This window comes from Ursus arctos, unplaced genomic scaffold (assembly GCF_023065955.2).
Source record: "Ursus arctos isolate Adak ecotype North America unplaced genomic scaffold, UrsArc2.0 scaffold_2, whole genome shotgun sequence".
In the NCBI taxonomy this organism is placed as follows: Eukaryota; Metazoa; Chordata; class Mammalia; order Carnivora; family Ursidae; genus Ursus; species Ursus arctos.
In genome coordinates, this window is record NW_026622874.1 from 66,491,423 (window position 1) to 66,506,350 (window position 14,928).

The 14,928-nt window shown below is 62.0% G+C and overlaps 1 protein-coding gene across 1 annotated transcript; it reads left to right on the forward strand.

Annotated features, from left to right (window-relative positions):
• Positions 1-8,155: 8,155 nt before the first annotated feature.
• SOX8 (SRY-box transcription factor 8) lies at positions 8,156-13,011 on the forward strand. The gene is made up of 3 exons (XM_026485508.4): positions 8,156-8,737; positions 9,903-10,132; positions 10,874-13,011. The coding sequence occupies exons 1-3, from the start codon at positions 8,316-8,318 to the stop codon at positions 11,608-11,610; spliced, it is 1,389 nt and encodes a 462-aa protein (XP_026341293.1). The 5' UTR covers positions 8,156-8,315; the 3' UTR covers positions 11,611-13,011.
• Positions 13,012-14,928: the final 1,917 nt, after the last annotated feature.

The following is a 14,928-nucleotide window of genomic DNA, read 5'->3' on the forward strand; positions in this document are numbered from 1 at the left end:
TTGTCTGTTTCCACATGAATTTAATCAAAAGTGTGCTGGTCTATTCCTCAGCCGTAAAAAGGAGTGAAATGACACCTGCTACAAAAGAGATGCACCTCAAAAACGTCGTGCTGAGTGGGAGAACCAGACACACAAGCCACACAATGCCCGACTCCATGTATATGACACGTCCAGGACAACATCCAGAGACAGAAAGCAGATCGGTGATTGTCTAGGGCTGGGAGCGGGGAGTGACGAAAATATGCCGGAGCCAGACAGAGGTGATGGCCGCGTGACATCGGGAATGCGATAAATACTGCCCACCTGTACACTTCAAAACGCTTGTATGTTATGCCATGTGAATTTCACTTAAAATGTAAAAAAAAAAAAAAAAAAAAAAAAACCTTAAAAATACCCTGTTGTTCCAGAATGCCCTAGAAGGCAGTTTTTACCTGTTGGAATAGGTCATGTCATTTACACCAAACTTACCTCTCCATCTAGATCAGGGAGCATCTAACAGCTTTTGAATAATATTTAGATATGGGCACACCCTATACTCCAAGAAGGCACTCCACTTAAAAACAAAACCTTTTTGTAAACCCTGAGGCAGCTGCAGGGCTGGGAGGCTGGTGCTGGGGAGGCACCAAGCTGGCTTCCTCACCCTGTGGGCTCAGTGCCTGCAGGCCCCAGGTACATGGGGGTCTCTCTCCCTCCCTCTCTCTCTCTCTCTCCCGGCCTTTCCTCCACACCAGGAACCTGGGGGGCAGGGCTCCTAAACCTACATTTTCAAGCCAAAAACTGCTGGAGAAAAAGTCAGGCTGCTTACAGAGGGACTGGTGCCGAGCCCGCCCGGACAGAGTGAGCGAGAAAGAGCCCAGGAAAGGACAAGAGGGGAGAAAGGGAGGCTTCCCCGAGATGACCGGTCAGCTCAAGCCTGGGGCTGGTGTCACACGGACCCGCGGACAAGCCAGAACGCCTGGGCCCGTCTTGGGGGGCCATCCACAGCTCTCCTGGTGCCGTCCCAGGCTGGCCGTACTCCCAGCAGCTGCGGGACGGCTTCACGGAGGAATGAGCCCCGTGTCGGCACCTCGTCCAGCTGTCCCCAGGCACCCTGGCTTGGCAGGCCCTGCTGCCCCAGGGCTATCGTCCCTGACGTGCATTTGCAGCTGTCTCTGGCACCCACAAGAACCCAGCTTGGGCCCGACCTAATCGCCCACCCTTCATTTACCCCAATTTTTCATGTCTTGACATCAGTTGATGGGGGGACAGAACCCACGGGTGCTAACATCTGTCGCTTTCCTCTGGGGGGTGGTCACTTTGGGCTGGTCCCACCCTGACTGTCCAGTGGCCAAGACCCCGGGTAAGGCTGGCAGGTGCAGGTGGGGGTGGGTGAGCAGGTGCTGGGCCATTTGCTGGTTTTGGGAACTGTGACTCACGGACGGCTGTTCTGCTTGGCTCACCCGTCTCCTCTCCTGGCACCCTCGCCTTGCCTCCCATGCCTGCACCCCCGAGGGAGATGTGGCTCTGTGCTGCCCCGCAAGCCGGTGAGCCGTGATTGCAAGGCAGAGAGGAAAGCAAAAAATCACAGTGCTGTTACAGTCTGTGGCGGTAGAGCCCGACAGGGAAAGAGAATGTGCGGTGCAGTTTTTTTCTTTTAGAGTGAGACTCTGTCCTGGAAGATGTTTTGGAGACTGCCCAGGCCAGGGGTCACACCCAGGAGGCCTGCAGACTGAATTCCGCTCGCAGAGCTGTGTCAGTTACCTGTCGCCACAATACTGCTGAGTAACAAACAGCCTTAAAACCAAACATCATGGTGTCGGCCCGCACTGCTACCTACCGCGCTGGGCTCGGGCATGCCTCTATGGTCGGCTGAGGTCTGGGGGCAGCAGGACGAGGGCAGGCCGTCGGGATGACTGGGGCCTCTCTCCAGATGCCCGCAGGCCCCAGCACTCCTTACAGCCTCTCCCCTGGCAGCTGCCACGCTCCCATCTCAACCAGGCTCCAGGAGGCACCCGCACCCAAGACCCCTGATTTGGCCCAAACTGCTTACTCCACAGGCTGGGGAGCTTGTGCTTACACCATCCAGCACTGTGTCTTACCTTCCTATGACTCCTGCCCAGTGACTAGAGCGGACAATTCATTCCCAAAAAGAACAGCTGGCATTCCTATTAGATGTTCTCCCTGAAGATGGAGATGGGCCCCAGCAGTGTGGATGGGCTCTGGAAGTTGCTAGCTTGGACTGACGAGGAGTCACAGAGAAGTAATAAACAGCAGGTGTGGGCTACCGCGCGCCCAGCACCCTGCACACAGTGGCTCACACAGGCCCCACGGCGAGCCCACAGAACGGACAGGCATTCCGGACCCCTCTGCTGCCCAGAGTAACCCCGTAGCGCACCCACAGTCAAGGGGCCACAGGGGACAGACGGCATCAGGTCCCGTGACCTCAACGCCCTCCTCTCCAGAACTCCAGCGCCTTCTTGGGGGATCCCTCCAACTCCCTGCTACCCTTCTCCACACCCTGAGGGCAGCAGGCAGGGGCAGGCGGCCAGCCCAGCCCACAAACCACTCCGAGGCACCTCTCCTCACGCTTTATTAGAACACTTAGCTGGTGGAGCTCCTTGAGGGCTTGCAGCCAGGGAAGCTGGGTCTGCGCAGCCCCCGGAGCTGACCACGCCTTCTGCCCCTGACCTGAGCCGCATGCTCCGAGCCGTCCTGATGAACTCCCAAGAACCGTCAGCCTCTTCCACTCTGCACAAGGCTCCCGCCTGAGGGTGTCTTAATTAAACCCTCCTTCGCCAAGTTCCAAAAAATAAATACTTGGGAGACAGCGGAAATCTTTTGACAGGGTGTGTTTTAATTTGCCTTTGGCTCTGCCGTGTCTCTGGAACCTTCCGTGGTGGCAAAGCCAGCCAGGGCCCCTCATTCCGAAAGGATTTTTCTCTCTGATGTTTTCATTTCAAGCTAGCATTTGCCTTTCTCGGTGGTGACTGATGCAGGGCTCCGCTTCCGAGGGGTTCGCACTTGGACATCTAGAACAAGAAGCCTCATTAATTCTGAAAGTCAAGTTCGGAAGGACACGCATAGCTCACACAGCCTATTTGGGCTTGAAAGCCTGTTTTCTGGAGTGAGAGTCATCTTCCAACGTCCTGGCTCCCCTCCTGCAAGGGGGCTGAGAAAGCCTCTCCTGGCCCTGTTGCCTCTCAGAGGAGCCCAGTGACCAGAACACAGAGGAGCTTGGTGCAGGCGGAGGGGGACCCAGGCGATGGTGAAGGGCAGGGGTCTTGAGAACTGGGGTCCAGGGGGCAAGAGCCCAGAGTAGCCAGAAAGCCCAGGTTCCAGAATGAGTGTAGGGTCTGGGGCCCAGGGATCTAGGAGCCTGGTATTACATAATGCCCGTCTGCAGAGACGGGGAAGGGAGTGCATTGGCTTATGGGATGGAAGTGTCCAGAGAAGGCACTGGCAGATCCCACGTCTCTAAGACCTCAGCAGGCTAGGTTTCCCCCACAGCCTGGCCTGGATGCCTGGTGTTCACCTCTCCCCAAGGAAGACTGCATGTGGAGACCCCTGGGACCCCACCTGAGGATGGTCTTTGGCTACAGAAGCAGCCTCTGCCTCCCGTCAAAGATACCACCCAGACCTGAACGTCGCTGGTGGAGTCAGCCCCCCAGACCCAGGCCGGGGAGAGGAGAGATGGATAGGCACAGCCGGAGGCGGGGGGGGGGGGGGGTCACTACCAGCAGGGGGTGAGCGGAGGCCAGAGCAGAGACCACAGCTGTTCTCCACACATCTGCGTCGCACATGTCCCCGGACAGACCGTGTTCACTGGGGCTCAGCCCCCTGGGTTAAGCATTGCCCTCTCCCCAAACTTTTTCAAAGAATGGCCACAGCAGGGGGTCCCACTGGGCTGTCAGCAGTCATCCCTGGGCAGTGTTGGAGGCTTCAGAGTTGGCAAGAAGGTGCAGGGACAGAGCCTGGAGCTCGTGCACCCCTACCTGGAAGCTGGGCCTCGTCCTGAAGATGCAGCAGCTTGGAGCAGCACCCCCTCTCTGGAGCAAGCCTCTCAGGACGAGCACCCCCAGGCTGGCCCACCACACCCGGTGCTGCTGGCAGAGGGGGATGGATCTGGGCCTGAGCTTCCTTCTGGGGTCCTCTGCACGCATAGCACAGAAGGCCGAGTAACAGGCACAGCCAGCTCCCAAGTGGACACCAGCCCAACCAAGGGGAGGGCTTTGACCCAAACCAGAACTTCCACGCCAGCTGGCAAGCTAAGTCGGGGAGGGGTGTTTCAACAAAAAGCTTGGCCTGGAGCCCTGATAGTCTGTCACTGAGGGACACTGGACTCCTGGCGCCCCTGTGAGCCCCCTCGCCTCTCTCTCCGGAGACCCAGCGGGACAGGACGAGGCTATCTTTACGGAGCCACTGCTCCGAGCTGATGGCTCATCTTTGTCTTGGACTTTCGGTTTCTCCAGACCAGCCAGTAATTAAAAGCACCAATTAATCTCTGAGACTGAGCTGGGGTTCCCAGGATGTGATGCCAACTGCCTCGGGCTGGCTCGCGGAGAGGCCCAGGTCACGGCTGCAGACACACAGGGGACATGCCGTCCCTGGGGCTCAAGCGCCCATGTGGCCTGGCCCCACTGCCTTTCTCTGAAAGACCATACAAACTACGGACGTGGCCTCCCTGGCTGTCCAAGATGAGGGCCAGGCAGAGGGTGGACAGAGAGACCATCAGGGCGATGCAGGGAATGAGAGCACGATGCCGTCCTCCATGGCGGCTTGCAGCCCTCAGCAGCCCTTCCTTACTACTCAGCCTCTCTAGTGCCCACTGCACACACAGGGTGACACACAGGCACACACAGGCATGTGCACATACACGTGCACTCACACACACGTGCACACACACAGGGGCGGGCACAGGCTTCCTGAGCTTCCCTAGAAGCCAATGGGTGGGAAGGTTTCCGCTTAGAAAGGGCTTCCCTGGAACCCTCCGGGCCTGGACCGGCCAGGGCTCGTAGGCACATGGGGTGCTTGCCGTCCCATACTTCCTTCTTCACAGGTGCCCTTGGAGCCTCTGCCAGGGGTGTGGGTCTAGAATCCTCATTGCCATCGGCCTTCCTAGGCCCCAGGGGCAGGGATATGGTCCACACTTGGCTCATCAGATCACCTCCCTGAGACCGCAAAGGCCACTGGGTGAAGGTAAGGTCATGTGGATTGTGGTGGGTGGGGCAGGAAGGAAGAGCTAAGCAGGGGAAGCCAGGAGGTGGACTGAGAGGAGGTTCAAAGGGCTATCCCTCAAGTTTTAAATCACTGTAGCTTCACGCTTTCTCGGATACCCTGTGCTCTCTGCTGCCTCAGGGTCTTTGCACATGTTTCCCCTCCACCTCTCCTCCCCACCATTGAGGGAATGACCTTCCCTCTTTCTCCAAGCAGTTGGAAGCTTCAGATCTCAGCTTAATTTCACCTCCTCAAAATACCCCTTCCCAGACACGCACACTCCCTCCGCCGTGGTGAGTGTCGCAGCTCCCTGGTGTTTGCCCACTGAAGCCCCTGGCACAAAACAGACACTTCATCAATACTGGTGAACACAGGAACCAACCGTGGCCACCCCTTTCTCTGAAGGCTACACCCAGGTACCCAGTCAGGGCCTGCCTAGCAGTTGAGGACATGGACTGAGGTCAGCACTAACAGAGGAGGAGGCTGGATGCACGCTGGCAGGTATACAGGCCTTCCAGAAGGCCAGGAGGCTGTGGGGCACTTCTGGGTGCCACCCTATGTGTCTGCAGCCCGCCCTGGGCTGGTGAGCCCGCACCTGGATGCTGCCTCATGTGGAAGTGCACACACACGCCCTCAGGCAGCCTGAGTCCAGGCCTGGCAGGATTTGCTCCTCCCCACCTATCCCCTAGGAGGCATGGGCTGCACATACATGTCAGGCATGGCCCACCAGCACCCCTACCAATCCCCCGGCGGTCACTACAGCCCCGTGGAGCTGAAGGTGGGGCCTAGGACCACCCATGCCACACCACTACGTGACCTGGGTTTGGCACGGGACTCCCCCTGCCCACGACCGCGTGTGGGGAGCGGGGCGAGGCTGCCTTACCTGATGCCCACCGTGCAGCCCCTGCTTCACGTTCCTTGGCACAGCAGAGCGCTTCATGCAAAGCCGGACCTGGTGCCCAATGGTACACTGGGTGCGGGGAGGGGTGGGACTTTTTTCTGGGGGGTCCAGGTGTGCCAACCCCAACCCTCCTCTTGCTTACACTTGCCTGGGTCCCCATGGGCCAATAAGATCGATGGCTGCCCTCAGGCAACCCCCACTTGGGCCCTTCCTGAGTCGTCCAAGCACAGAGAGGGGACCCCAAGTGGAGGCCAGGACCAGCAGGTAAGGATGCTCCCTGGCAGGTGACAGAGCCAAGGGAGACCAGCCACAGGACAGGAGAGAAGAGCACAGACGTCCCCAGAGGCTACACGTCTGCCCTCCAGGGCTCCCCCACCAGGGCTGTTCACCTTAGACAGCAGCCCCTCCCCCCAACTTTCCTATAAGGCAGACTATCAGAGCCCATGCTGTGCGTTGGGGTCACCTGCAGGTGACAGGAAATCTGGGCTCCACCCTCGGGCCCTGAGGTGTCCCCACAGAGGCGCCAGCATGTTTCCAATGCAAGTATGTGGGATCCCGGGGCAGCCCCCAGTGTCCCTGAGGTGAAGGCTTCATCCCTAGAAGGGCAGCCGGGATGGACAGGGCTCCAAGGCTCAAGCGCGAACTACAGACTCCACACCCCCGGCGCGGGGCGGGCCAGGAGGCCTGTGCTGGGCAGCGGGGGGCACGCTGGTGACCGCTGGGTTGGTATGCCAGCACCTAGGAGACGCTTCTGCCCGACCCACCGACTTTCAATTTGGAGTTTTCTGGTAGCAGACCAGCTCCTCCTGCGGCATCGCTCCTTCGCTGCGGCAGCCACAGGCCCAGGCCCCTCCGAGGAGGGGCGCGCGGCTGGGGGAGTTGGGCGCCCTTGCCTAGGGTCACCCAGGGCGCGCGGGCCACAGCTCGCAGCCGCACGTGTTCCCACTCGGCCACCCGAGGGGCTGTGGCGAGGCTCTGGGCGGCCGGTCCGTCGCCTCCCGGCGGGTTTGGCGAAAGAATCTGAGCCGCCCTCGGGGACTGCCAGGCCCAAGGCCAACTCGCGGGGGCGGCCTCGGGCGGGGACTCGGAGCCGGGGCCCGGCGCTAGCCTCCGGAGAAATGTCCCCTCTCCGACCCCGCTGCCCCGAGCCGCCCCCTTCCCTCCAGGCTGGCGCGCCTACCTCCTCCACTGAGGGCGCCCGGGGCGGCCAGCACCTTCGCCGGACCACCCAGGGCCGCCCAGCCAGACGGCCTCAGCGCTCCCACCCCCCTCCCCGGGTCAGGTCCGGAAGGCCCTAGGCCCCCGCGTCCGGCCACGCCATCCGCCGGGCGGCCCCCAGGGACTCCGCAGCTAGGGTCAGCCCAGTCCCTGCCCAGCGCTCCCGCCTCCCTCGGCTGCCCGGCTCCTGGGGCCGCTCCCCCGCCCGCGCTTTCCCAGCTCATACCCGGCCTGGGCGGGGGACCTGGGATCGCCCGGCTCGGAGCGGCGGCCCTTGGGCGAGCTTTACCTGGACGTGCGAGGCGCGCAAACTCAGGGCGCGCTGGAGGGTCTTGCCCGGCGCGCTGGCCCTGCGGGCGGGGAGCCCGGGCTTTGAGGCTACACGGCCGAGCCAGCCCTCCCCTGGGCTGCAGGCTGGCAGCAGTGGACCCCGGCGCCTCTGGGTTGCGGGCGAGACGTCCGGGCTCAGGACCGGCTGTGGGGGAGGCCCTGGAGGACCCGCCTCCACGCGGAGCGGGCTTCTCTGGGCTGGGCGACGGGGCCAAGGGCGCGACCCACAGGAGCCGCGACGCGCCCCACGGTCCCGGGTCCTCGACCCCTTTTCCTCCCCGCCCCGACTGGAAAAGGGGCCTGAGGCGTGGGGCGGCGCCGGGCGGGGCGCGCGGGGGCGCAGAGGGAACCGCTGCACTTTCTTCGGGTGGGGGAGGGGCGGCCGGCTAGGCTCCGCCCCCGGGGGCAGCGGGGCGCGCGCGGGCCAATGGGGAGCCGGGAAGGGGGCGGGGCCTCGAGGCCTCAGCTTAAAGAAACTTGTTGCGGGTCCTCCGCCGGGACGGAGCTTCGGCGGCGGCAGCGGCAGCGGGAGGGCCGGGGTCGGTCTGCGGCGGCGGCGGCGGCGACGGGGACGCAGGTCGGGCCACCGCGCGGCGACCTCGGGTCCCAGAGCGGCCGCGGCGCAGCCCAGCAGCAGCGGGTCCCGGTGCGCGCCCCTCAGCGCGCGGCCCCGATGCTGGACATGAGCGAGGCCCGCGCCCAGCCGCCCTGCAGCCCGTCCGGCACCGCCAGCTCCATGTCGCACGTGGAGGACTCGGACTCGGACGCGCCGCCGTCGCCCGCCGGTTCCGAGGGCCTGGGCCGCGCGGCGGGCGCGGGGGGCGGCGGCCGGGGCGACGCGGCTGAGGCGGCGGACGAACGCTTCCCGGCCTGCATCCGCGACGCCGTGTCGCAGGTGCTCAAGGGCTATGACTGGAGCCTGGTGCCCATGCCGGTGCGCGGGGGCGGCGGCGGCGCGCTGAAGGCCAAGCCTCACGTGAAGCGGCCCATGAACGCTTTCATGGTGTGGGCGCAGGCGGCACGCCGCAAGCTGGCCGATCAGTACCCGCACCTGCACAACGCCGAGCTCAGCAAGACGCTGGGCAAACTGTGGCGGTGAGTGCACTGTCCCCGGGCCAGGGCCAGGGACGCGGCCACAGCCGCGCGGGCGGGCTGCGAGTGGGTCCGGAGGGTACGCAAGGGCCTAGGAGGTGGCCCTGCGCCCAGCCTCGGCTCTGCTCCCAGTGGCTGTTCCCAGGGCGAGCCCTAGTGGAAAACCCCCCTTTGGCCTGAGAGAGTGCACCCGGGATGCTCAGGTGGTCTAGGCCACAGAGGGCTGCCAGGGGAGTATGCAACCCCTAGCACACTCCCTCAGTCGCTAACAGTCTGCTGAAGGCTGAGGATGGGGACCCCTCCTGTGAGTGGCCCCAGGGTCTGGACCTGTCCCTCCCTGAGGAAAGGTGGCTTCTGTCTGGAAGCAGGACACAGTATCAGGCAATGAGGTGCTCATCGGAGGTGCCCCTTTTTGGAAAGGGCTCCCCTCCACTCTGACCACCATGTGGGGGAAGTCAAGGCAGACGGAGGGGGTGCATGTCAGTTCAGTGGGCATGTTCCCCACAGCTGCTCCCTCCTCTGCCGCCCCTGCACCCCTCTGCAGGGAGGGACGAGGGATGCAGGGGGGTCCATCACAGGCTTTGTGCATACTTGGGCACGGCGAAGCTGGACATGTCTGCAGAAAGTAGGACAGCAGCAGCGTCACTTGCTGCTGAGAACTGCCCGTCCCCAGCAAATGTGTTCTACTTGGGTTTAAAATGGACGGCTTTGGGTTCGGGGCACTGGCTGCCATTTCCTGCTCCTCTCCCCGTGAGTGGGCACTGGGAGTTTGTGCATCTGTCCTCCGTGTTCTTGGAGGTCTAGGAAGCCCAGATGCCCATGGAATCCCTGCTCATTCCCAGGAAGCCTCGCTTTATCCCCAGTGTGTTCTCTGATGGGTTCTTCCCCCCCCCCCCCCGCCTTAGAAAGTCCCAAAGGGAGGGGACTTACACAGGCTCCGGGCGAAGGGAAGTAAGGATGATGGAGATGGAAAGGTTTGGGGCTTGTTCTGGCATGTTCCTGTGACCCTAATGAGAACAGACCTCACCAGAAATCCTCCTTGGCCTGAGCCCCCTGTCCCCAGAGAGGGGAGCGCCTGCCTGGTGCCCGTTGAGGGTGCCCCCAGTAAGTGTCGAGGTTGGTGAGGCCCTCCCCCATGGCCATCCCACTTCTGCCCTTGGTGCTGCAGCTTGCTGAGTGAGAGTGAGAAGCGCCCCTTCGTGGAGGAGGCAGAGCGGCTGCGTGTCCAGCACAAGAAGGACCACCCGGATTACAAGTACCAGCCACGCCGCAGGAAGAGCGTGAAAACAGGCCAAGGCGACTCTGACTCAGGGGCCGAGCTGGGCCCCCACCCCGGCAGTGCTGTGTACAAGGCCGATGCGGGCCTCGGTGACCCACACCACCACAGCGACCACACAGGTGGGCTCCTGGGGCCCCACAGCATGTGCCTGCCCTAGCAGGAGAAGTGGGGGTTCCGGCATGCGCTGAGATGAGTAGTGGGGGTGGGGAGCCGGGGCTCACTCCCAGGGAAGGTGGCTTTGAGACGATCACGTGTTCCTCGAGGCGCGCAGGGAGGAGGGTCTGCTTGGCCCCTTGGAGCACAGAGGCCCTCACAGCTTTGCCTTGGTCCGGCGGGGTGACGTGGGTGTGGTCTGCCCTGCCTGAAGGCGTTTTTGCTTCCCCTGGCCTTGCTGCTGGTGCTGACCCAGCACTCCTGCCCCTGGCATGGTGGTCAGCAGCCCAGCTCTAGGATCAGACAGACCGGGGGGCGGGGGGGGGAGAATCCCGGCCAGCCGAGCAGTCTCGGTCAAGCTGGTGGGAATGGTGAGCCTCGGGGAGAATACGTTTTGTGTGGATCACGTTGTGGTCATGTGCAGGGGGCTGGGCACTTCCTCTCTTTTCCCCCACCTTGGTCTTCACGGTGGGGCCTCCACGGCCCCAGCTCTTCCTGCAGAACAGCGCTTAACGGAATTTCCTCGGCCAAGGAGTGAGGTCTGGGTCTGGCTCTGCTGGAATTTCTGGGAAACGTACAGGAACAAAAAGCCGTTGATTTCTACCTGCGGCAGTTAGCAGGCTGGTGTTCCTCCCGGGTGCACGTCGCCAGCCCGGCCGGCCCCCCACAGAAGGGGCATTCATCCCTGAAATGTGCTCTGTCCCCAGGGCAGACCCACGGGCCACCCACCCCGCCCACCACCCCCAAGACAGACCTGCACCACGGGGGCAAGCCGGAGCTGAAGCTGGAAGGCCGCCGCCTGGCGGACAGCGGACGCCAGAACATCGACTTCAGCAACGTGGACATCTCGGAGCTGAGCAGCGAGGTCATTGGCAACATGGACACCTTCGACGTGCACGAGTTCGACCAGTACCTGCCCCTCAATGGCCACTCGGCCCTGCCCACGGAGCCAGGCCAGCCCGCCGCCAGCTCCTATGGGGCTGCCTCCTACTCACACTCGGGGGCGGCCGGCATCGGGGCGTCCCCCGTGTGGGCCCACAAGGGAGCCCCATCGGCCTCCGCGTCGCCCACCGAGGCGGGCCCCCCGCGGCCGCACATCAAGACGGAGCAGCTGAGCCCCAGCCACTACGGTGACCAGTCGCACAGTTCTCCGGGCCGCGCCGACTACGGCTCCTACAGCGGCCAGGCCAGCGTCACCACGGCCGCCCCCGCCGCGGCTGCCAGCTCCTTCACCAGCTCGCAGTGCGACTACACTGACCTGCAGGCTCCCAGCTACTACAGCCCATACCCTGGCTGCCCATCCAGCCTCTACCAGTGCCCCTACTTCCACCCTTCTCGTCGGCCCTATGCCTCGCCCCTGCTCAGCGGCCTCTCCGTGCCGCCTGCCCACAGCCCGCCCGGCAACTGGGACCAGCCCGTGTACACTACGCTGACCAGACCCTGAGGGCACCGTGGCCCGGGGAAGGGACTGGCGTCCGTGAGGGAGAACCTTGATCTCAGCAAAGACAGAGCCTCAGGTCTTCCAGAATGGGTGTGCCAGCAGAGGGAGAGGCGGCTGCTCTATCAGGGCCCAATGAAGTGCGCGGGGGAACCATGCTTTGTAACCGACCCCCGTGGCTTCCAGATCTCCACGCTCCCTTCCGCCAACAGAGCCCTCTTCCCGCACTGTCTTTGCGGAACCAAGGACAGCCATCAGGCCCTCTTCCTTGCCGACATCAGCGCCGTGGTTTTGCTTCTCAGAGGACACCGAGCAGCCACAACACAAGACAGAGAGGAGGGAAGAGGCGTGGAGTCTCCAGCTGCATGTGCTCCAAGGTCCCTGCCGGCCTGGCACAGAGAACTCCAGGGGACCGCGGTCCGGAGACGTCCACAGCCTGGTGGGAGCATGTCTGCCGGGAGCCCCTCTTGGGACCGGCCCGTCAGATCTGAGGTGCTCCCTGCCGTTAAGGCTCTTCCTGGGCAAGGTTTGGCTGCGACTAACACTTCTCTCTTTTTATTTTATTTTTTTAATTTTTATTTTTGAAGCTTAAACAGGTTCGATTTGTTTTGGAAGCTGTTGAAATGTATTTATGTTCTGTATTATTTTATCTTTAATTAATGAAGTAATTTGTGCAGAGAGTAGAATTTAAGACAAGACGGAGGCCGGGTTGCTGAGCACGAGGGCCTGGAGGACAGGTGGGGTGCCCCCCGCCAAGCTGCAGGCCCCCGGGGAGGTGGCCGGGACCCCGAGGGATTTGCCTTGTAGTGTCTCTGACCAGGTCGGGTGCCCTGGCACCAGCGTGCGGCCGAGGTGTGGAAGGCAGGGGTGTCGCTGAGGTCCGTCCCCGCCCACAGCTGTGCCCAGTAGTGGACGGGGATTTCCTGGGATGGGGTGGTTGCAGAAGCACATGAACCCGGCTCTTAGGAACCAGACGCCACCTACAAGCTGTGAAACTAAAGCCTTGTCCACTAAAGTGTTTAGTCTTAGTTTTAGGTGAATAATCCCGATCGACGCATACCTGCTTCCGCTGTGTGCTGAGCACCAATAACTCCGACTTCATGAAAACTTGTGCCTTTAAACTTTGTACATTTGAAGACGTCTGAGAACTCGCTTCTTTTTACTTTTTCTACTTTTTCCTATCTTTTTCTAGAAGAAAAAAAAATGTTTTTTGTTTTCGTTTTTGTTTTTTTGTTTTTTGCTTATCTCTTTCTGGGGGTGGGGGAGGGAACTACAGCAAACTCATTTTTATTCCGACTCTGTTCCGCGTGGAGTCTGGCCTTCCGCCGTCACTACCTGCTGTGTTCTGCTACTTTCTGACCAAGCAACGCTAACTTTTGTACAGACCAATTTGATAAAATTAAAAAAAAATGCTTTTTATCTACATGGGCTGCGTTTTGTGTGTTGCTTTCTGTACGCCTGGGGTCTCGTTAGGAAGGGCCTCGGCCGAGGCAGGAGTGGGGTCAGCCCGGGCCCTCCTCCGAGGATGTGGGCACCCGGAGTCCCATGAGGGCACAGCCAGGCCCCTGCCCCACAGGGGCTGTGTCTGGATTTAAACAAATCTCAGAGACCCCGGGACGCCAGCTGCCCCACCAGTCTTCCTTCCCCCGGGGCCTATTCAGTAGGCAAAACGGGTCCAGATCCGGGGCCATGGTTTCCTCCCAGGCAAACCCCAGAGCCGGTTTCTGGGTGGCTGACGGCATTTTTCGGGCGCTGGCGCAGAGCCAAGCTGGGAGCTGGGTGAACGCCTCCCTGCAGACAGCAGCCGGGGTTGTCTGGCTGGCGGACTGTTTCTAGGGAGAAACGCTTGTGGGGAGCGACAACAAGCAAGGGGCAGCCTCACCCCCTGGCGGGGCCTCCCCGGCACATGCAGCCGGTTCCGGGCCTTCATCGGGCTGGGCGCACTGGCCGCCGGGCCCTGGAGACACATCTGGGCCATCTGGGTCTGGGGCCGAGAGGAAGATCGGGCTTCTCATGAGAACCCAGATCCTCTAAGCCACTGGCTCTGCGATTCTAACAGGGTGGCCTGGGTAGGGGGGCACCTACCCTGTCCCCTTGTCTGACAGCCGCCTGTGTGGCTGCGATCCAGGGCGCGTACCTCACCCTGCGCTGGAGAGCCATGTCCTGGGCCTGCCAAGGGTAGTGTTGGGAAGAGCTGCCCGGATTTACAAGGGTTCGTGAGGTCTGGGGCGTGCCAAGCCTCCCGGGCGAGGCGGGGTCTGGGAGGGGGGCTGCAAGCCAGGCTCATGGATGCCTGTGTGGAGCCAGTCCAGCACGTCCTGTGTCCAGCCAAGGGCTGTCCAGGTCCATATGGCCCTCCAGGCTGTCACACGGACACCGCAAAGCAAGGAAACCCCCTGCATCCAGCTCCCGGATGGAGGGGGCGAGGCCGCCCCTTTGCTGCTCCAGGATCGATCAGGCCTTGCCAGGTTCCCGGAGGCGGGAGCCTCTGCCAGTTTTGTTTGCACTTGGAGGGGCTCCTGCATGTTAACTCCCGGGGGCCCGGCCCTTCTTCCCGCCAACCTGACTGGTGCGAAGGCCCCTATGGCCCTGGGTCCCAGCCCAGGCAAGCCTCCTGTTGGTTTCCTCCCTCTGAGCTCATGGAGTTCCAGGGAGAGCAAGGACAGCCCCCCCCCCCCGACACCCCTGACTCCGACCCCTGCTCTCGGGGGGCCGGGCCGGTGGCCTCCCCATTGGAACATTCTCAGGCATTGGAGTCATGGGGCCTCTCTCCCCAAACGCCGGATCTCCAGTGATGTTGTAAGGAGGTGACCGAGGTGGATCCCTCAGGGGGTCAGGGCAGCTGGGAGGGGTCCCAGGGGCTGCCTTGGTCCTCAGGCTTGTGAGGGTTTTTCCAGGGAGCTCCCACCAGACAACATTATTCACAAGGCTGGCCTTGCCCCACCTTGCCCAAGTCCAAGGGGGCAGTTGTCCAAGCTTGTCAAGAGCTCTGTTCTCACTGAGAGCGTTCCATCGGCCCATCCTGAGGAGCTGGCGGGAAAAGTTCCTCATTTTTCATTTCCTTCCCCGGAGTGGAGCGCATTGCCTCTGATCTCAGCTGAACAGAATGCCCTATTCAGAGACAAAGGGGAAACAGCGTTTATGACCCAGACTCTGCTGGATCAGGAAAGCCTGTGCTAGTCCTATGCACAGTCGCTCTTCCGGGGACGATATCAGCTTTCAGGAGTGGGTTTTCTGTTTGACTGTGAGTTCATGGCTGGCGTGGCTGTCAGCTCTGGGGAAGGCCCCGTGTCCTCTGAGCAGCTGCCGGGGGCGGGCCGGTGG

Coding starts and splice junctions, on each gene's coding strand:
- SOX8 (XM_026485508.4), top strand. CDS start 8,316: ATGCTGGACATGAGCGAGGCCCGCGCCCAGCCGCCCTGCAGCCCGTCC. Junction 8,738..9,902: donor ACGCTGGGCAAACTGTGGCG/GTGAGTGCACTG, acceptor TTGGTGCTGCAG/CTTGCTGAGTGAGAGTGAGA. Junction 10,133..10,873: donor CCACCACAGCGACCACACAG/GTGGGCTCCTGG, acceptor CTCTGTCCCCAG/GGCAGACCCACGGGCCACCC.